This window comes from Eublepharis macularius, chromosome 6 (genome assembly GCF_028583425.1).
Source record: "Eublepharis macularius isolate TG4126 chromosome 6, MPM_Emac_v1.0, whole genome shotgun sequence".
Lineage (NCBI taxonomy): Eukaryota > Metazoa > Chordata > Lepidosauria > Squamata > Eublepharidae > Eublepharis > Eublepharis macularius.
In genome coordinates, this window is record NC_072795.1 from 126,632,486 (window position 1) to 126,655,193 (window position 22,708).

Below are 22,708 nucleotides of genomic sequence, written 5' to 3' on the forward strand. Positions count from 1 at the left end.
ATGATCTTTGGTTGGCTTTAATCATTTTAAAATGTTACTGCGTATGTTTTAATTTGCTAGCCACCTTGGTAGCCCTTGCGAGGGCAGAAGGATAAAATTTTGTTAAACAAATACCTATCTATCTATCTATCTATCTATCTATCTATCTATCTATCTATCTATCTATCTATCTATCTATCTATCTATCTATCTATCTATCTATCTATCTATCTATCTATCTATCTATCTATGTTCTAGTAGTTACTTTGTTATATTTTTATTTTGTTTTCTTTTATATGATTGCAGTTTTTTTCAGTTGTTTATATATTTATTTACTCCATTTATACTATGCCTTTCTCCCAAATGGGATTCAAAGTGGCTTACATCCTTTCTCCTTCATTTTATCTTCACAACAACCTTGTGAGGTAGGTTAAGCTGAGAGTGTTTGAGTGGCTCACACAGTCACCCAGTGAGCTTCCATGGCAGGGTGGATAGCTGCTTTGAACACATGCTGCAAAAGTAGCATGTAAGTATTTAATCTAAATAAATGTTAACAAAATGAAGTATTTGTATTCCATAATAGTTTGAATTAATTTGGCTTTATATTTAGTATCATTGATCTTCTATGCTCTGTGGTGAAAGTGTGAAGTAATTAAGCAGAAACACATTTTTAAAAAAATGAATGCTGAAGGGAAAACCCAGATTTCCAAATATTTAACTTTTTCAGCAATTGTGCAGATTTCCCTGAGTGAACACCTGACTTTCCCAGTTGGTGTGTGCCAAGCCCTGGAACGCCTTTACAGCTCAAAAAGATTAAAAGTTTTCTGCAAAATAAATTTCAAGATTGGTTGTTTGGTTCACGTGTGCAAAAACTGGGTGTAATGCATTTCCTTCCATCTTGCTCTCTTTTAAAAGGATTTATAATCAATCGTGTGAGCTCGAGAGCCCCATTTCCTGTTGCACCCTGGATCACATTCCTCTAGTCAGGTAAGGCCTTTACTCCCTGGGAAACAACACAAGCCCCTGCGCCAACCATCTTTTCAGCAAACGTGAGAAGAATCAGAATGGAAATACCATTTTCATACAGAGTGGGATGCCACACTCTCCCATTTGACCGTTACCTCAGTTCTTCATCCTTTAACTATACAACTATACAACAAACTCGAGTTAGAAAAAGCAGAACAAAAATCAAGCGGTAAATTGCAAGATAAAAGGAAATTCAAGCTGCACAAGCCGCTTCTGGGCTGTGGCTAGAACCCCCCTGCCTTGTCATGTACCAGCTTTTGAAAAGAGGAGCTCTCTCCCTGTCATGTGTTTAGGACTCAAAGTGACCAAGTTGAAAAGCCCCAAATTTGGATTAAGCCCAGGGCTTTTTTTCAGCAGGAACACGGTGGCACGGAGTTCTGGAACCTCTTGAAAATGGTCACATGGCTGGTGGCCCCGCCGCCCTGATCTCCAGAGGGGAGTTTAGATTGCCCTCCATGCTAGTGGTGCGGAGGGCAATCTCAACTCCCCTCTGTCTGGAGATCAGGGGGCGGGGCCACCAGCCATGTGACCATTTTCTCTGAGGGCAACCCACTGAGTTCCACCGCCTCTTTTCCCAGGAAAAAAGCCCTGAGCCTCGGCTTCATCAGAGCCATGCCTCCTGACTTTCTCCTGCTAGTGGAATCTTTGTTTATACTTCCAGTGAATTCCCTCTGCTATGGACTATATTCCTTCTTTTCATAGCTTACACAGCTGGGTTGGTTGGGGGAAATGCTCAATGAATCCTTGTACCTCCCCCCCCCATCCCTGCCCCATGTGCTATGCCACCTACTAATAATGTGACTGAATTCACTGGAAAGCTTAAAGGAATCAATTCAACTCTTAATTAATTTAAGACAAAACGAAAGGATTTGCTTTTGCTATTTCGTGTCCTTGCCATCTTCTAAATGCATGATGTTTACTGTGCCGTATCCAAAAGGTCTGATAATTCCAGGTCAATGTTTACTTGAACTTTAACCTCTTGATTGTGCATACCAGCATTCTCTGACCTGGAGGAAATCTTACGATCAGGCATATCTAACTGCAGAAGCCACTTACAGTCGGGATCTCAAATTAAGAAGCATGGAATGTCTCCTTCCTGGCTTTTATAGTAATCTGTGGTAACCATTACACCGCTCCACACCCTGTCAAACCAGATGTGTGCTGCGAGTTCTGTGTTCAGAGCTCATGATTTTTGTGACTTAATCAACCACGTGGAGCCTGATTCATATTGGGACTGCAACACACAGGCGGACTGCATGCCAGAGTTCTGATCTGAATTGGGTCCCCACATGTCTGAGAATTATATTTCAAAAATCACTGGGTGCTCTGAACAGGTGTGTCTGGAATTGACAGGACTGGGGGTAAACTGGGAAACAGTGTGATGTGTAGCTAGCACCCACTCTGGGTGTGTTGAATTACTGGTGTACCAAATGTCACCTTTACCAGTATTGTAAAATTGGGCACAAAGGCAGAATATAAATTCTGTAAACAAACAAATGCAGTCTGGTGAATGCATGTGGCAGAGGGAGATTTGAACTGGGGGCGGGGGTGTAATTCATCTCTCTTGTACTGTGCTACACCAGTATTCAACACAGTGTGGACAGGAGAGAGTTACTGTCCTGAAATGGAGGTGGGGCTTCCCAGCATGAGGCTATTGACCTGCAGTGCTAAATTAGCCAAGTTGCGTGATGCATTTCCTGAATTCCCCTCTCAATTTTCCCTACAGCAAGTGTGGCACCTTCCCCCCAGAGAGTTGCTTCTTCAGTCTGATTTGCAGTCTAGGCTCCTTCATGGGTGAGTTTTTGCCCCGGAGAGAAGCGGGGGCGGGGGGGGGGAAGCTGCAACTCAGCTCAGGATTCTCAGCGTGGGCTTGTGTTATGTGGGAAGTGGAGAAGGCTGAGAGACGTGGCTGGCAAGAGCCTGCGCCACTTTGGGATGGTGAAGGATGGATTCAGGTACAGGCCCAAGTTCTCATGTGGTGCAAAGTGCTGTCAAGTTGCAGCCGACTGATGGCAACCCCACAGCGTTTTCGAGGCAAGAGATGTTTTGCCACTGCCTGCCTCTGATCGTGGACTTCCTTGGTGGCCTCCCATCCAAGTACTAACCAGAGCTAACTCCGCTTAGCTTTCAAGGTCTGATGAGATCAGGCTAGACTGGGCCATCTATGCTAGTGCAAGTTCTCATGGGTGTAGGTTATTTAGGACTTTTTTTGCTGCTTTCAGCCGTCGCCTGCCACACACAGATGGGCTCACATTTCCTGTTCAAAATCCAAGGCCTATGACAAGGAACACAACATTTATATGTATTTATTTACTTATATACCGCCTTCCTCCCCGGTGGGGGCCCGAAGCAGCTTAACTTATTTTCCTCTCCTCCATTTTATCCTTACAACTACTTTGGCAGGTAGGGTTCAGCTGAGAGCGTGTGATTGACCCAAAGTAACCCAGGAAGCTTCCCTAGCAGAGTGAAATAGAAAGGAGTCCAGGAGCACCTTTAAGACTAACCAACTTTACTGTAGCATAAGCTTTCGAGAACCACAGCTCTCTTCGTCAGATGCATGACGCATCTGACGAAGAGAACTTTGATTCTCAAAAGCTTATGCTACAGTAAAGTTGGTTAGTCTTAAAGGTGCTGCAGACTAACATGGCGAACTCCTCTGGATCTAGCAGAGTGAGGATTTGAACCTGGGTCTCCCAGATCCTCGTCTGACATTCTCACCAGTACTCCCACACTTCCCATATTCTTGTTCATTGTTCCTGTTTAGAATAGGAAAGAGTGAGCCAAGATTTTTGTTTTAAGACTGAGTGTGCTTTTCCACTTGTATGGTTTCACTTGGATGTTTGGCTTCAGAGTTGTTGCAAGTCACATAAAACGTCTGACTTCAGAGGAATAAAATCCAAGATAGAAATTTAAAAGAATTGTATTTGCTTTTTTTAAAAAATAGAGAAAAAGGGTATTGGAAAAACAAAATATGGGGAAATAGTAAAGACACTTGGATATGGAAACATGATCAAAGCCTGTGAAGAAGGAACATGCACACGCAAGCTCTCCTCTCTCTGTGCCCCGAACCTTGGAGCTGTTTGCTGAAACAGTGTGCATTTTTGAGACTTAGAAGTGCAATCTGAGGGCTAGATGTTTGCTTCTCATTAAAATAAGGACTGAAATCATTAGGTGTCCCCCCCCCATGCTGCAGTGCGAGTGTGAAACTGGAGACATCCTCCTGTTTGGGATGATGATGGACCCAACCGTGCCAGTCCTCTTATGGTTGCCAACTCAGGATTAGGGATAGGGAATTCCTAGAGGTTTGAGGGTGGAGCCTGGGGAGGGCAGGGTTAAGTCAGGGGCCGGCTTTCAGCCAGTGTATAATTCCATAAAGTCCATCATCCAAAGCAGCCGTTTTCTCCAGAGGAACTGATTTCGGTCATCTGGAGATCAGGTATAGTGCTGGGAGCAGGGCTTTTTTTCAGGGGGAACGCGGGGGAACGGAGTTCCGGAACCTCTTGAAAATGGTCACATGGCTGGTGGCCCCGCCCCCTGATCTCCAGACAGAGGGGAGTTGAGATTGCCCTCCACACCGCTGAGCGGTGCGGAGGGCAATCTCAACTCCCCTCTGTCTGGAGATCAGGGGGCGGGGCCACCAGCCATGTGACCATTTTCTCCAAGGGCAACTCGCTGAGTTCCACCACCTCTTTTCCCAGAAAAAAAAGCCCTGGCTGGGAGATTTCCAAGCCCCACTTGGAAGTTGGCAACTCTAAGCCCTCTCGTACAAGATCTTGTCTGACTCTTGTTCCCTGGGCATAGAGTAGAAAGAGCCCACGTCTATAGCCTTCGTATATATGCTGCTCTTTTCCTAGCTGCTAATGTGGGTTTTGTTTGCAGAATGTGGGTGGAGGCAGCATTTCAGCGGGTGGCTGAGGCTGACCCTTGTTTCTTTCCCTTAAGTGATGCTGGTTGGCCTGCTGAGATACGCGCATGTCCTAGAGCAGTGTGGCTCTTCCCTTCTCAACACTGTGGGGCTGGCGGCAGGCTGGATCTGTGCAGCTGGTCTCATTATGGTTGGCAACTTCCAGGTAAGAGAATGTCTCTTCCTTAGCTTGTATAAAACCTTAAGCAGGAGAGGAACAAATTTGGGTATGAAGCAAACAGAGGGCAGGGCTCGTATCAAAAATAACAACAACAACAACATTCGATTTATATATTGCTCTTCAGGACAACTTAACACCCACTCAGAGCAGTTTACAAAGTATATTATTATTAACCGCACAACAATCACCCTGTGAGGTGGGTGGGGCTGAGAGAGCTCTGAGAAAGCTGTGACTGACCCAAGGTCACCCAGCTGGCTTCAAGTGGAGGAGTGGGGCATCAAACCTGGTTCTCCAGATTAGAGTCCCGTCACTCTTAACCACTACACCAAACTGGCTGTTATCCACTTTTTAGTTCACAATAGGACTTAATTGCTAGTTTAACTCTTACTTGCAAGGGAATTGCAGAGATATCAAAGTTACATTTAAATCATTGCGCTATGGCACAAACACATTAAAGTCGAAAAGCAATTCAGGATCTCTATATCCATTTCCTTGCAATAGTGAAGAATAACAATAACCAGCCAACCTCTACGCAAAAGAACAAATGGACACAAATCTGACATTAGAAATGGCAACGTCCAGAAACCAGTGGGAGAACACTTCCATCTACCAAGACATTCCATCAAAGACTTAAAGGTCGCCGTAGTTCAACAGAAACCTTTCAAAAACAAAATCCAATGGGAAGCTGCTGAATTAGAATTCATATGCAAATTTGACTCTGTCAAGCTGGGACTGAATAGGGACTATGAATAGTTATCTTGTTATCACAGGTAACTGATTTCCTTTACAGAGGCGGGGTCAGGGGGAGTCCAGTGGCACCTGGCGTGGGCTTTCGAGGACCACGGTTCTCTTTGTCAGATGCATCTGGCGGGGAGGACTGTGGTTATCGAAGGCTTGTGCTGCAGTGGAATTGTATGGTCTTGGTGGTGCTGCTGAACTCTTTTTGATTTTGCTACTACAGACTAACACGGCAAACTCCTTTGAACCTTTACACAAGCAAACTGATCCCCACACCAAAAGGAGCTGTCTGCATCTCCATATCAAAGGAGTTGTTTACATCCCCCCTCTCCTCCTCCCCCCTCCCCTCTCCTCCTCTATATTTGACCAGTTTCCTTCTGCCCTCCATGCATCTGACGAAGAGAACGTGATTCTCGAAAGCTTATGCTACAATAAAATTGGTTAGTCTTAAAGGTGCTACTGGACTCTTTTTTATTTTGCTACTACAGACTCACACGGCTAACTCCTCTGGACTTATATTTCAGGTTTCCTATGCTGAGAAAAGAAATAGCTTGACTACTGTGCTAGTATTTTAATAGTTTTTTTAAGGTCAAAAAGTATAGGAAATGACGCAAAAGGGACTCAGCAACAAAGGAGATATTTTATCCTCAAATATACGAATCAGAAAACAAAGAACGCAAGCAACCTCCTCTCTGAAATCCTTCTCTCATAATGATACAGTTTTGCAATTAAAAAAAAATACAGATCAGAGCCACACCAAAGTGATCGCGCCCCTCAGCAGCAAGAGAGAAGCGCCGAAGCACTTTCAGGGGCAGATGTGGAAACAGTTGTGGGGGTGGGGGAGTAAAGCTCGTGTCAGATAAATGCAGCCTTTATAAAACAGTTCCTTTCTGTTTCCATTCCCTCTCCCTAATCCTAGAAGGTCACAAGCTCTCCATCTAATGTGTGTGTGTGTGACATGACTTTACGTCCCCTCCGACCTATGGCAACCTTATGAGTGAAAGACCTCCAAAATGTCCTGTCATTAGCAGACTGGCTCAGATCTTGCAAACGAGGACGTGGCTTCTTTTATTGAGTCAAGCCATCTCATTTTAGGTCTTCCTCTTGTTCCTGCTGCCTTCCACTTTTCCTAGCATTACTGACTTTTCCAGAGAGTCTTGTCTTCTCATAATCTGACCAAAGTACAATAGCCTCAATTTTGTCATTTCAGCTTCTTGGGAAAATTCACACTTGATTTGATCTAGAACCTTTTTGGCCATTCATGGTATCTGCAAAACTCTCCTCCAGCACCATATTTCAGATGATCTCCATCCAATGTGATCCCTGAAATCTTGGGTTCTTCCTACAGAAGGCTCTGTCCTGCCTCCACTGAGAGGGGCGGGCATGAAGTGTGTGTCCACACATTCACCTGGCCAGGGCTTGTGATTTGCACCTCTCCCTCCCAGACCTTTCCTAGTGATTCTGTATTATATAAGAGAACGCTGTCTCTTCTTGATCAGATTTGGAGGTTGCGTCCATCCCAGCTCTCTTTCAATGGCTGGAGAAGGCATATTCCGTTTGCAGTTATGAGAGAGCAGGAAGGGCCAGGGCAAAGGAGCTGCCTCCCCCCCAGTACTTCTCTGCTGTTGAGATGAGCCAGGCGAGAGGACTGGGCTGCTGCTGCCAGCTGTTCCCACGGGGGACAGGCCCAGGAAGTATGGTGGTGTTTGCTTTCCCTTCATTGCACAGCCAACCGCTTGGATGTTTGCAGTGTCTGAGCGAGGAGATGCTAGAGGGGGAACAATGCATGGGAGAGATGTGTTTGGGCAGCTGCTACTTTCTTGTCGTGTCTGGCTCTCTCCTCCAGCCATTCTTTGTGGGGGAAAAGAGATGTTTGTTCAAGGGAAGCCTTGGATGAGCCAAGACCACACTCTTGAAAGCCTCTTGGTAACAGGCTGCTCTTTGCCTTGTGAGTGATGTCAGCCCTGGGCTGTTGATCAGCAGTCCCTTGCCAGGAGAAGGCAGCTCCCTTTTCCCTTTCTTTCAGAGGCTGTGAGTTCCAGAGTCACATCCACAGAGATGCTTCCAGAGAGAGGGAGGCATTTAGAGTGCTTGTGGGCATCCTGTCCCTTTACTGCTAAAGGCCTGGAAGCTGTTTATGCTTGAGACACACCTTAATATCTGTGTGTGAAAATACTCAGGGTCGCTAACGCTTGGAGAAGCAAGGCGGCATAGGTGGTTTTGACACGAGGTTCAGAGACACCTTGCCAATAGTCTCATAAACACCAGCTGGATCCCATGATATCTCTGTGCCTTGGACTTGGCTTCTTCAGTTAGGACAGGAGGTCAAGGGCAAGAGTTCTGTTACCTTGTCATGGGAGTGGTGGAAAGGCAGGGTTGGAAGAAAGACCAGCAGCATTTCTGCTTGGCCTCAGTGTCATGGGCATGTCCCTCATTTATTTACCTCTATGAGCTCCCAACATCATTGTCAATACAGATTTCTGCCCCCGTGTTAAATGAGAACGGGCCAAGGGGAGGCTTTCTCTCAACTGGTTTCTGTTGCCTGCTGACAGCCAGGCTCATGTCTGCATCTGCTTGAGGAAGCTGAAGACATCCAATGCCAAAAATGGGTTTGAAAAGGTGCCGCTTGATCCGTATCTTAAAAACAGACGAGGCTGAAAGTCTTGGGAGGGGATCGGAAGCGACAATAAACAGAAGGAAGTGGGCCAGGGCGGGCACATTTTGGAAGCTTAACTGGCAGGATACTTTGGCACTCGATAATATTAAATATTTCCAATAATAGTTGTATTATAAAACATATAACTAGTCAAGGATGAGAGACTTCTATTCCTGAAGAGAGGGGTGATTGACCTTCTGGAAGTGGCCTTGGAAACACCACCATTGCAAGTCCTGGAATCAAAAAAGCAGAGAGAAGAAAGATGGACAGTGTGTGCTCAGATCTAGAATCGACATACTTGAAAAGTTATGAAATGTCAAACTGGAGCTCTGTTTCCCCCCGTTGGTCTTTATTTAAAGATTTCCAGATCACTTAAGGTGGCTAATAGCAAATATCAAATGGTTGCGCTTAAAGTTTGGAAATTTGAGTTCTGCTGCTTAGGAACAACATTTTATAATGTTGGATTTCAAGTGTTACATAAAAAGTTAAATCTGAATGTAGTTTCTTAAAATTTTGAAAGACAGGGTCTGGTTCGTGTATGTATTGAGCAGACAGTACTCTTCAAATGGCCCAAGTGCTTTCTTCATACTTCATCATGTACATAATGTGGGACATCCCATGGCAATCCAAGTTGTATAATTATCTCCCCCGAAATAAAAGAGGAAAATTGCACAAATTGTGCTTATGTGTGTATGGAGTGGAGTGCCTGCCTCACATGATATTAGCAAAGGAGAAGGACATGACTTCCCACTACCATCACACAAAGAGGATGACCAGCCTGCTAAATGTATGGACAGATCTACATTTCCTGAATTTGACAGTCTCAGTTTGTAAATTCAGAACATTCAGTCCAGTCTCAATCCATGAGGCTTTCTTTTGTTTTGAACTTGGTCCATGATAATATTGCTGAACAAAACTTGATCCCAGGGTTGTTAAGCCGGATGGTGAAGGATTCCTGACAGTCACGGGCTGAGACAAGGCAGCCAGGCTTGACTTGTGGTGTGAGATTCTTGAACTGGTTTGTTTCTCTGTTTTTCTCCTTAGGTGGACCATGCTAAAGTGTTGCATTACGTCGGGGCAGGAGTGGCTTTCCCTACCAGCATGATCTTCTTACTCCTTCAGTCAATTCTTACTTACCGCATGGCAAAATCCAGAGGTCATTACTGGACTGGCCACGTGCGCAGCATTCTTGCAGCCCTCGCCTTCATCACTCTCATTTTTAGTATCCTTTCTGCAGCAATATGATGGGGGGGGATGTCCCAGGCTGTTTCCTGCTCTCCGTTTAATCTGGCACATTGGGGAAACTGAAGGGTGACTGCAAGTGGAGTATCCATGTTGACAATCCACCCACAGCCAATAAGGAGAGGGGATGGAGCTAAGTTGGCCCTTTGAAGGGCATTTTAAACTTTATGGTGTAGCTTCACACAAGGGCCATTGCAAATGAGACCCGGGGCAATCTGCTGATATGGTAATGCTCAAGTCACAAAGGGGACTTGCGGATTTGATCAGGGAAGCAGTGAATAGGGGCAGGGAGGTCTAACCCTTTTACCAGGCCATTTTTTCAGGCGAAATCCTCCCCCTTTCTCCATGAGCTGCAGCTAAACCAGAGAAAGGAAACCAGGATTGTGAGTGGATGTGGAAGGAGGAGTGCCTTCCTAACTGCAGGTGAAATATGCTGTTGGCCCCTGGAGCAGAGGGATGCCGACAGAGGGTGAATTCCTCCCTTAAGGATCCTCCTTTCTGCACCGTGCCCCTGTTGCTGCTCTAGTTTTTGAACTGGAAAGTTCTGTCAGAATGGAGGGTAATGATTAACACCATTTAGGGACCCTGAGGGTGTATTGGCAGCGCTCAGCTTGGCCTTTTCCAAGACTCCACTGTACTCATCCAGTGCATTAGGGAATCCATACATTTGGTAGTGTGCATGGTATGAACAATCCTACATGGGAGAAATGGTTCTGCCACCCCAGCTTGGGCTGTTGTTCTACACTCACAGCCTTTCCCTACAGCACTGAACGGGATGAGATTAACTCGTCTGCAGACATGGAAGGGATGTGCGGTTTATTTTTGACCTTTGCCAAATTGGACAAGTGGGTGGGCTTACAGGCCTGAATGCACAGCTGGGCCTGGATACTTGCTATGATAGTTACTAAGTTTTTCTGGTTCAGCACCTCTTGAAACTATCCAAGAATAAATAACTTGTGTGTGCGTGCGCGCACATGTGCGCAGAGAGTTTATGGATGTGTGTGACATAAGGGCGCTAAATTTTCCTCTTTGTTTTCAATAGGTAAAAAATTAAAATTATCTGCGTTGGTGTCTGTGTGTGAGAGAGGAAAAGATCCCACAAGTCAAACGAGGCTGTGCCTAGGATTAAGATCTTGCATTTCGGTTTTGTCGTTGTCTTTTCAGGTTATCTGGGTTAATGGCACCACACGTACAATTTTGGTTATTGATGTGTGCTGTGAAAGGGAAAACTGGAATAGGAAGTGAGGCGGACGCAGATTGCCCATTCTTGTCATGGGCATAGTGAGGCAGATTAGTTTCCTCCCACCTTGTTGATCCCAGACAGATATTAGCTGCCATGGTGGGCCTCTGTGTGTTGGCAGGAATAGTTGTGTACCATCTTTTCAGGCAGCACAGAGAGGTAAAATGGTTTTTTAAAAAAAAAAACGCTTCACATCAGAGAATGGCATTTAGACTTGCAGCCACTCTCGCTAGCTGGCAGCTGCCACTCCATTCTGTGCCTGAATTTGTAAACCAGAAGGGAGGCCAATAAAAAGAAAATTTGCTTTCTCTTTTTGTGGAACCAACCAAGTGTGCCTATACAAGGTGGTTGGGGCGCTTCGTAAGTGAAGCTAGTAGAATCCCATTTTTAATTTCCCAAATACTTTTTTAAACTGCTTGTTACAGCTCTTCAGGTGTTCCCTCTACTGTGAGCCTTTCAGCAGTTGTCTACCTTGACTCTTGTGCCCCCATGTGGAGTATTTTTCATCCAGCAGAGCTTTGTACTTCAACACCTGGCTGCTCTTTGTGAATGGATGTTTATCATCAATGTCCTTGTCTTCTATGGCACCTTCACTGCTGAATTTGGGGGCATTTCCACAGACACCTTTCTGGTTCTTCTGAAAGACAGACGGACTTCTAAAAGCTACAAAGTGGACAGCAGCACATCAAGTATGTCACATGTCCACAGCCATTTGGAGAGCCTTGCCATGATGTGAGAAGTGGATTCCTCCTGCGCACAAGAGCTCCTGCAAGAACAGGGACGAGCGGGGCTTGTGGGGATGTTCAACGAGACCAAAAAGAATCAAAAGTTAGACTGTTATCTTGGACATGCCTTCAAGTCAGACTGTCACTCATATTTATTTGGTATATGTGCTTTGCTAACCAAGACTTGGCTATTCTACACTAAAGAGTTGCCTGCATCTCGATGCCGCCAGTGGCCTTTACATAGCAAGATTTCCTTACCCTTTCATCAAAGACTCTCCAACACTTCCACACAGGAAGGGGATGATAAACAGAATGACTGAGTGGGGTGGATAGAATTTTCTGTTGTGTTTGGAACAGAATAAGAGAGGTTGTGATCTTAGGAATCTGCAGTGGTAGCATGTATTTTGTGATCTTTGGCATCTCCAGTTAGAGGAGCTCAAATACCCATGCTGAGAAAAGATCCCTGCCAATGACCCAGGAGAGCGGGATCTGAGATCCATTGCATACCCAGGCTTTGCCATGACCAAGAAAAAGCTCGTGTGTTCTCCTGGGAGTTTTGGACACAGACAATCACCAACTGTGATTGTTTTTTCCTCCAAGGAGAGGAGTCCCTTTCAAGAATGGCCTTAATTTTTTAGGGACCAATACTGCTTGCAAAGTAACTTCTATCTGTTCCCACCTTGGGTCAGTTCTGTTTATTCAGGTGTTATACGTCCCCTCTGTGTAAATCAGCAGAAAGCAGTATTATTTTATGCAAGACACCTTTTTAAAAAAAATCATTTGGGTTGGAAAAGGAAAGCACCTTTAACATTTTTCACTAAAAAAACCTAAGCGTTTAAACATGAGCAGCACATAAGCTGAGCCCTAGTATCGAGAGAAGGTAAAATATCTGAGGTTATTGCAGCTAAGCTCACCGCTTTTTATTCACTTCTACTGTGTGTCCATTCCGGCAGACTACTTGTTTCCATAGCATCTCCTAACGGAAAGATCTGCAACAGCCTCTGTTGATCGCTGTGTGGAATTTGGTTTGCGGCTTGGAATCTGGTTTCTTCATCCTTAAACTTTGATGCAGAGGCCCTATCTGTCAACAGCTTCCTTTTATATTGTATGAGAACTGCCTGACTGCTTAAAACTCAAGGGTTATTCCTGAAAAGTTCAGCATTGCAGCTGCAGCACCTCATTTCTGGGGCTGGTTCCTAACGTTCAGTAGAAGGATTTTTTGCCACCCCAGTGGACAGCTTTGGCGCTGGCTGTCTCATGTAGGAGATGCCTGGATGAAAACGAAACCTCCTGTGCAGCTGTCAGAGGTGCCGTCCTTCTCTTAGGTGCTGGCAACAGTTGATGCCTTCAAAGACCTCATCAGGGATTGTCCTCCTGGTTTTCTTAACCTTTTTTTCACCTCCAAAGAACTTAAAGCACTTTCAGAACTGTAAGAAATCCAGGATCTCCACGGGTAAATCTATCTTGTTTTTATTCCCAGAATAGATGTAGGAAAGACTGCAGGCCGAGGAATTACGACGAGTGCCTTTTCCAACAGCCAAGGAAGCTTGCCTTATGAAGCAATACAAGGCCATCACTCGCCTTGTGCTTTTTTCTGTACTGAAGTGCCTTTAACATGCTCAGCAGGGATTTGCTGAGATGGTTTCTGAAGTCGTACGTTTTTTCTTCTTGCGATGACTATTTCTGTACTGTCCTCGAATATTCAGGCATGCCTCTCGTGCTATTTTTTTTCTGCGTGCATTCTAAAGAAACACAAGGGAAAACTCTGAAGGAGCAGCCAAAGATGTGTATAGTAATTGAAATACATGGTAGTCAAACTTCCCAGAAGCTGGTTTGACAGAATATGGGTTGGGTACGATGCACGGGTACGGGCCAGCTGTGCTGCAGTGGTGGTGTGGCTCTTGATCCTCAAGGCAAGCTGGGGTGGGAAGTCACCACGTTGGTGGCCCTTCCCACCAGATGTCCTAAAGGGAGCTATGCAGGGCGATGGGACCCCTGCTGCTCTTGTCATGGAAGAACCAGACCTGTCTTGTTGGTAAAGATAAAGGCCATCGTGTGTAGGCTGTTTTCTCTATACATGCTTGTACTTGTCTTTAGAATGGATGGGGTTACATATGGGTGGGCCCAGGTTAGTCTGATCTCATCAAATCTTGGAAGCTAAGCAGGGTCGGCCTTGGTTAGTACTAAGAGGGGAGACCACCAAGGAAGGCCAGGGTTGCTACACAGAGGCAGGAACCACCTCTGAACATCTCTTGCCTTGAAAACCTGATGGAGTTGCCATAAGTCGGCTGCACCATGATGGCACTTTACACACACAGGGATAGGCAGAAGTTCAAGCAAACTTCACTTTCTTACAATATTGATCAGATATTATAGTAAAACCAGCATCACATGATATTGATCGGATATTATAGTAAAACCATTATCACATGATATTTTCTAACGTGCTGAGTAGTTGTTGGAAACTTTCCAGATGGATCCCCCCTTTACTTTGATACTCGTGCCAACCTTGGCCTTGTGTTTATAGTATGGTCTTTTGCCTCCCAAATAACAGATGGGTCGCTGCCGAGTTAGGAAAGGTGCCTGCTTTAGCACACTGAAGCATACGCCTTCCAAAGCAATACAACAGGAACAAAGCAGGAGGGGAAACTGCCAGACTGGGATTGCTTTGGGATGAGGAGCAAGCCTTGCTGGTGTTTTAAATGGTCACAAAAACAGGACTGGGGTGGGGAGGGTGGGAATTATGCCCCTTATCAGCAGTGATGTTACATGCTCAAAGGCATTATGATGCCTGGGGAACCACATTCTACGGAGTGATTTCAGGCGGCACGCTAGCCAAGGAGGTGGAGATGGGGAATCGCCTTTGCTGAAAAGTAACATAATTAGTACGGAGAAAATGCAGTATTGCTGCAATAGCAGCACTGTGAAGAAATACATCTGGATCTCACACAACAACTGAGCAGCACCTGCAGTCTGGAAACATCCTACCGTGCTCCTTTAGAGGCAGATGTAACTGTCTCTCCCCCTGCCCCATCTTGCTACTTTATGTGTTCAGCTGAGCTGACTTTGCTCATGGTTCGAGTGAAATTGACCTGTGCATGCTTCAGTGAGGAGCAATTTGAATATTTTATATACATGTAATATATAAAATGAATTTGCAATAATGAAAACCTCTTTGTGGTGTGTTTTGTGCATCTTTCTTATCTCTGGATCCTTTGCTCCCACCCACCCAGTCTCAAAGAAGTAGGAAAAATCCTAGATATGCAGAGATTATTCTACTAAATATCCCCTTACCCTTCCTGGATCATTGCCCTAGGAAAGAGTGGGTGGAATAGGGATGGAGAGCAGAATTTAATTTGTGACAGGGCTAGAAATTGTTTTAAATACTGAGGCTGTGCAGTAGGAATTAAGACCCTAGGAATGTGCAGAGTGTCTTTATCCTGAGCAACTGCATCCTCTCCACACACATTTAGGCTTAAAGAGTAGCAATTCCAGAGCAGCTGGCACCTTTCTTTTCAGAAATAAATTACTGCCTAAATTCAACAATCAACTGTGCAAAGATTTAGACAGGGCACCCAGGACCTGAGCCAAGCAATAAAAGCACCTCCCTCCCATTGAGGGAGACTTTCCTCTGCTAAGATATCCCCCAAATCCAGGAGTATCACCTCAGCAACATGGGAGACTAGCAAAACATTTCAGGCTGAAAGCCTGGTTTCTTTCACTTCAACGTAGCAAATCCCCCTAATGTTAATTTAGACAATTTATGCCCCATTTTTCTGTAGCTGGTAATATTTAAAGGCAGCTGACCTCAGAAAAACTGGCCACAAGCACACTGTAAAACCTTTAAAATTCATCTAAAAGCAGGAATCTAAAACAGCAACCAGCAGAAAAGGGAAAGCTAATAAAACTCGAGAGCCAATAAAATCAACAGAATCAGCAATAACATCAAAGGCAAATCCAGAGCTCAGATTAAAAAAATCAGAGGAAACACTAAAACCTTTTTAAAAAGGTAAAGGTCCCCTGTGCAAGCACCGAGTTATTACTGACCCCTGGGGGGATGTCGCATCATTATGTTTTCTTGGCAGACTTTTCGGGGTGGTTTGCCATTGCCTTCCCCAGTCATCTACACTTTACCCCCAGGAAACTGGGTACTCATTTTACCAACTAGAAAGGTCAGGTGGGTGAAGAATGAGTGCAAGGGTGGGGTGTGGAGGGGGAGGGAAGAAGGTCAAAAAAGGGACTTGGAGCAAGAGGGGGAGACCCTGAGAAAATGGGACTTCCATTCCCTTCCAGTCCTCCTTGGTCCCCACCATAACAGTACTTCATTTGACTGTGCACATGGCTTATTTTTGGTGGAGGGACACACATCTTTTTAAATTTATGAACACAGCAGTTTTGTTTTACAGAACTGAAGGCTGCTTTTCAAAATACAATTAAAAAACCCACAGCAGCTGGTGTCCCCCCCCTCGACTTTTAGTGCTCTGAACCCCCCACCTAGACACTGAGCCTACACCCGGGGGGCAAAATTTGCCCTGACTCAGAGTGGGGTTTTCAAGATGATTTGCATCACAGTGCAGTCATCCCGGAGGGGGAATCCACCTTTAGCTAACATCACCCTGTCTGGGAGCGTCTTGCAAAGAAACGGTAAGAACGCTTGAAGGAAAGGGTTTTTTTTGTTGTTAGCAGACCAAACACTTAAAATAATGCTTCTGCGATAGTCCCGGTGCATGCATCTGACGAAGAGAGCTGTGGTTCTCGAAAGCTTATGCTACAATAAAGTTGGTTAGTTAGTCTTAAAGGTGCTCCTGGATTCTTTACTGTTTTGCTACTACAGACTAACACGGCTAACCCCTCTGGATCCCAGTGCAGAGACACTAAAGCAGCCTGGGGGGGGGGGAGACGGATGTGGATTCGGGACGTGAGGAAGGAGGATTCACGACTCCGCTCCCCTCAGCTGGAAAGGGTCCCCTCTGGCTTCATGAAACCCTGGGAGGGGAAAAAGAGACACGAGGGAGGGAGTTCAACAGGAGCCCACCCTCCAAAGGTGCCATTTTCTCCAGGGGAGTCGATCCCCGTCGCCTGGAGGTGTTGGCAACCCGAAGCAGATGAGCCCGCGGCGCCTGCGCAGCACCCCCTTCCGCCGGGGCTTCCCCTGTTCTTCGGAAATCTTCCCGGGATCCTCCCCCGGGCGGGGCTCAGGCTCCGCCAGGCCTCTTGGTTTTCACCTCTGCCGCGGCTCTCGGGGTCTGGCTGACGCGGACTGCAGGCCTAGCCTGCCGTTGCCCGGACAACCGGACCTCCTCCGCCCAGGGCCAGGCTGCCAAGGAGGCCCCGCCCCCGGGGGGGGGGTCAGCTGACTGACGGGAAAGGCGCGCGCGTGTGTGTGTGAGAGGGGGGGGGCCTGAAGCGGGGGGGCCTCGCGAGAGGCGCCGCTGAGCAGCCTGGGCGGGCCGAACGGATCCCGCAGGTTAGTCCCGGCTCGGGGGGGGGGGGCGAGCTGCTCCCAACGCGATCCTAAACGGAGTTACTCCAGTCTAAGCCCGTTGAGATCAACGGGCTGAGGCTGGCGCAACTCTGTTTAGGATTGCACTGTGGGAACGGCTTTCTGCGTCTGTGGGGAGGGCGCGCGGGGAAGCCCGCCTGAGGCGGCGCCGTTCCCTCGGGGCGCTCTTTGTGGAGCCGGCCGGGCCGAGGGAAGCCAGGCCTTCCCCTCCCTCCTTCCCTCCCTCCCTGCCGGGCTTCTAGGGACTTTCCAGCCGCTCTTCCTCGCCCGCCCCGTTTCCGCCTCTGGCCCTGCGGCAGGCCAGCCGCTCTCGTCGCCCTTGTCTCCTTCCCTCCTTTCTCTCTTCCTTTTCCAGGAGCCGCTTCCCCGCCGCGGACCCGACCCGGCCCGCCATGGACTGCGACGGCTACTCGCCTGTGAGTCGCCCCCGCGGGCGGGCGGGCTGGGAGGGGAAGCTGGGCATGGCCCGTTGAGGGGAAAGGTGGCCGGGCACGGGGGGGGGGGCGGTCTCAAATGATGCCTGGGCGAGAGGAAGAGGGGGCTTTGCCTTCCTCTCCCAGGAATATTCAAGTCCCGGGCTGGGCACCCCATGAAGTCGATGGGCAAAGTAAAGCACTTTTTTTTAGCTAAAGGCGCAGTTAAACTGTGGAATTCCCTGCCACTGGAGGTAGTGATAGATGGTTGAAAAGATAGGGCCGAGGAGGATAGTAAACTAAAATACAGGCCTTGTGTCGCCTTGCAAATGCTTATTTGTAAAGAAGAAAAAAGCAAGAGTCCAGTAAGCACCTGTAAGACTAACAAAATTTGTGGTGGGGTAGGAGCTTTTGTGAGCCACAGCTCACTTCTTCATGCCCTGCCACAAATTTTGTCAGTCTTACAGGTGCTTACTGGACTCTTGCTCTTTTCTACAGCTACAGACTAACACAGCTACCCATCTTGGCTTATTTGTAAAGATGTTTATTCTAGTGTGTGCTTTTGTGAATCAGTGTTATTTATTCATTCATTTGTTTATTTATATCCTTTCTTCCTATTCAAAAGAATGCCCAAGGCAGCTATCGAATATAAAACATCCTGTTATAATACAGACATCAAATAATTAACTATTAATTAAAATGTACCCGCTCTTAGGTGTGTTTGTTTGACAGGTAGGCAGCTGGTGTGGATGAGGCTGAGTAGGTGAAAAAGCTGGGGCTAGATGGCAGGGTTCTCCTGTGCAGATGCTTTTCCATGGAGGATAGGTCCGTCCATGGGTTACTAAAGTGAACTGCAGTCCAAGGCAGCATCATGGGAAGTTTCTTGGCCCTTATGCCCTGTTTGTTGGCTCTCCAGGGCAGCAGACTGGCCCATATGTGTGAAATGGGATGCTGGACTGGATGAACCATGGGTCTGGTCCAACAAGCTGTTTTCTTAATTTCTCTGTTCCTCCAGAGGAGGGATACCCACCTGTCCTTGTTCCCACTTTTGATTGGAAAAGATGACAAAAAAGGGGAGAAAAAACCCACCACCCTGAAGAAGAAGGGTAACCAAAGCGGTCGAAACAGAAAAAGTGAATTAAATATAACTGCAAATAAATAAAACACCGGTATATAATTTAATCAAACAAATTAAAGTGCAGAAGTATGATTTAAAACAGTCTTGTTCATTGTATAAGTAGCATACAAATAGACAATTTATAAATATACAGGTATGTTAGTATATAATATCTCCATATACATAGAACCAGAATCAGATGCATTTCCTCAGTGGTATATATTCATACAAAGCATTTCATCAATATGATATGTCTTAAATTCCTGATTCTCCACAGAATGGGCACAGAGGTGATGTATAAAACAGTTGTGAACACAAATCTCATAAAAAGTGTAAAGTGCAGTGTGGGCAACTCAAGAAGAGTTTATCAAGAGTGCAACGTCATGGCCATACATTTCTAGTCGTGACTGGGCACTCCATCTTTGGTTTGAATCCTTCTGACCTGGCTAAAGATCTGTGGGCAAAGGAATAAACTTTCATCTTGATGAGTTGCCCACACTACACTTTAAGCTTTTTCATGGGAAGATTTGAATACATTTATTTCACAGTAGTTTTATACAACTTCTTTGTGTTCATTCTGGGTGTGCTTTTGGACTTTAATTTGATGAAAGTATATGCCAGTGTTTTATTCATTTGTTTTACATCGGTAGTTATATTTAATTCATTTTTTCTGTTCCAGTCTCTTTGGTGGCTCCACTTTCGATTGGGTCAGATGGAAAAACTGGGCCACTCAGAGCACTGGTAGCTCTCTGCAGACTGGGCAGTTATTTCTAAACCTCTGGCCCTAAGAAATAAAATGACTGGCGGCAGCCTGTTGCCTCTCTTGAAGGAAGCAGAGCTTGACAATGGGTCCAGCATGAATAATAGCTCTTAATATAACTCTGCCAACCTCTTGAAAAACCCATCTATGCTACTGTATTTTGTGGCGGTTAATTTTGTGAGGTGAGTCTTTCCTCTTCCAACTCTGCCGAATAGTAATGTAATCAAATATTTCGTTTTTGTCTTCATCCTGATCTCTCTGTAGTGCTTGGATGAAATTGACTATGATGATTTTCACTTTGGCCATCGTATAATGGAGCAGAAGGACCTTATGGAGACAGGTAAGGGACACGTAAGGGACCTGTGTGCCTTGGGGTGAGTCAATCACAGGGAGCATTGGAAACAGCAAGGACATGGCAGAGCATCGTTTTCATTGTGCTTTCACTTGTGTGTCACTTAAGTGGATTGTGAAAAGCTGTCCTCAAGCACAGTTTCATCGCTCTCTTTCTCTCTCTTAAATCCTCAGTTGAAGGTCCGTTTCTCACTATATTAGAGCAGCCGAAGCAGGTAAGGGTTTCATCCCTTGTGGGTGGCTGCATGTCCCAGCCACATTCTCTCATGTTTTTGACACAGTTGTATTGGACCCTCTGATAGGATTTGTTTGTCTGATTTGGCTCTGTCCACAGCGAGGCTTCCGGTTCCGATACGGCTGTGAAGGCCCCTCTCATGGTGGATTGCCAGGAGCATCTAGCGAGAAGGGGCACAAGACTTACCCCACTGTCAAAGTGAGCATCATTTTGTCTCGAAAAGGGTTTGTGAATTGAGACTGGATTGGGGGGGCGGGGAGTAAAACTCTTAATCTGCATTTAGCTTTGTAATAGTTTGATTTTTTTAAAAAAAAATAATGGCAATACAGTGACAGGCCAGCGGTCTGTCCATTTTAGGGTAGTGTTGCTGATTCGTTAGCCAGGTTTCTGATGTTTTGCAAACAGCATAGTTTGTTGGCAAAGTACTTTACAGGTTCTCATCTAGTCTTTGATGCTTCAAGGTCCACTGACTGACATCCTACCTGAGTATTCCAGTTGGTATTTGCTCTTGTGATGGTGAAGACTTTGTCACTGATTTGGCTTACCCTAATGCGCTTGTTCTAAATGTTTGGTTGATCAAGGGGCAAAACACTTTTGTAGTTCAGATTTTGTGGGGAAACTGAAAGTTGTCCATTTGGCTAGGATTAAAACTTCTCATAGAGGGAGGCTGAGGGCTGGCTGGTGGTCCCAAGATGTAGGAGGGTGAAGGAACAGACGCTCAGATGCCAGGAAGCTTGTCATAAAGGTGCAGAATACTTCAACGAATGGAATCTGAGGCTTGACTAAGACTAGAGGAGGCAGGGAATTGAGGCAAGGACAGGAGGAGAGAAGACTGAAAATAACGCAAGATCAGGAAGAACTGTGTACTACAAGGGAATAGAGAGAAATAGTAGAGAGGCTAGTCGTGACTCAGAGTGGCTGAAGGAAGTTGGAACCTATAGAGACAAATAGTGGCTGGGAAAGGAGGAACCGAGGAGAAAACATGGCTGAGGCAGAGCTGTGCACAGGGCCTGGGCAGTGTTGGGTGGAGGATTTGGGGGGGGGGGTGGGAATTGACGAGGGGATGGGATTCCTGTGGCTGAAGCCTGACTAGTGGTTTCAGCAGAGTTGTGGGAGCTGTACCCGTGAAGGGGCATCAACGCTCTAGAAGGGAGTGAGTGGTGGCAGCAGTGGGGCCCAACGGTGAAGGAATCTGTTGCTGGTCAGGTGGTAGTGAGTGGGACTGTGTTCCCCTCAGCGTGTGGAATGAATTGCTGCTGATGTCCCTGAGCATGGACCTATTAATGGATTTCCCTCAGTTCTTCTAGTCCTTTCTTTTTTTATTTTAAATTAATATTTTTATTAACATTTTAAAATCAGTGAACAGAGTTAACAAAGAACAACAAAGTAATAGTTAACTATATACAATTATGTACAGGAATACTTAATCACGATTGGTTATAGCTTCGAACAAGAAACAAGGATAACAGATAATAGTCAATAAGTCAGCTTTGTTAAGGTTCATATAACTAGATCTTCTTTGGGAGCTGTTACTTCAATCTTGAGTAACAAAAAGTAAATGTTTGGGAGCATGCTGATCTGTGATAGAAATAAATTCAATAAATGGTTGCCATTTTGCCATAAAATCAGTTTCCCTTGGGTAATGTTCAGTTTGATATAATTTATCATATATTTTTTCTTGTACATAGTGATCCCAAATTTTTTCTAACCATTTGTCTTTTGTGGGGATTATTTTGGATTTCCAATATAAAGCCAGCAAGTTCTTTGCCACAACCAAGAGATTGCCAATGAGGTCTTTTCTGATTTGTGGGATTTTCTAGTCCTTTCTTGAAGGTTGTTGTAGTGGCTGTAGTTACATGAGGGGCAGAAGTTTCAGAAGTGTAGATTGTGAGCTGGATGGGGGGAAAGGACTGCTTGCATGCATTTTTTTTAAGCTTACTGTCACTCAACATGGGCGCAAACAAGTTTCAAGTGTGAACGTGATAAGCAGCTGTTCTCTTGAGTTTTTTTCCTAGACCCCCCTCATAATAATATTTAAAACATTTGAATGCTGCTTTCCCACTCAAATAGGGTATGTAAGGTGATGAACATGAAAACATTTGAACATAAAAATGGCATTTAAAATACATAAAACCAATAGATACGTTGGATTTAATGTACATTTATTGTATTTTTTTTTCTTTGGGCAACCCTTTCTTAAAACAGGAATTACTCATAGTCCTTTTTTCCTTTTCCATTTTATTGTAGTGACCAAAATTTCTCCATCCGTGGATGTCCCATTAATTTGTGGTGGTGTTCTCCCTGCCCCCTCTGCCTGTTGTAGTAATAGCAACACACTTTGTACACCGCTCTGAATGGGTGCTAAGTTGTCTGGAAGGGCGGTACATAAATTGAATGTTGTTGTTATTTATAATCTACAAGTAGTTTACCTTTTTTGATGCTGACCGAAGAGCTCTTCCTGTGCCTCTGCAAAGACGTATTTTATGTGCGATTACTGATATTAGGGTATCTGGGCAAGAAGAAGTATCTTCGGCTAACGATTCATTTGTCATATGCTTTATGGGGCCATCCCACTGGGCCAAAAGGAGACCAGTTTTAGACGGAGAATTATCTGGCCTCTGCCAAAGAAATCCTGCAC

At 45.6% G+C, this 22,708-nt stretch overlaps 1 protein-coding gene across 4 annotated transcripts in view; it reads left to right on the forward strand.

Annotated features, from left to right (window-relative positions):
• NFKB2 (nuclear factor kappa B subunit 2) overlaps positions 1–22,708 on the forward strand; it is a 75,936-nt gene that overhangs the window by 30,579 nt on the left and 22,649 nt on the right. For 2 of the 4 annotated variants that reach the window (XM_054982481.1, XM_054982483.1), the window contains exons 1-5: positions 17,068–17,158; positions 17,550–17,610; positions 19,749–19,824; positions 20,010–20,050; positions 20,170–20,268. In XM_054982481.1, coding sequence (XP_054838456.1) covers positions 17,587–17,610; positions 19,749–19,824; positions 20,010–20,050; positions 20,170–20,268 — 240 coding nt within the window. In that variant the 5' untranslated portion in view covers positions 17,068–17,158; positions 17,550–17,586. Of the gene's footprint in view, positions 1–894; positions 967–2,731; positions 2,800–4,947; positions 5,076–17,067; positions 17,159–17,346; positions 17,611–19,748; positions 19,825–20,009; positions 20,051–20,169; positions 20,269–22,708 lie in introns of those variants that run through there. The other 2 variants (XM_054982484.1, XM_054982482.1) reach the window with 2 other exon arrangements.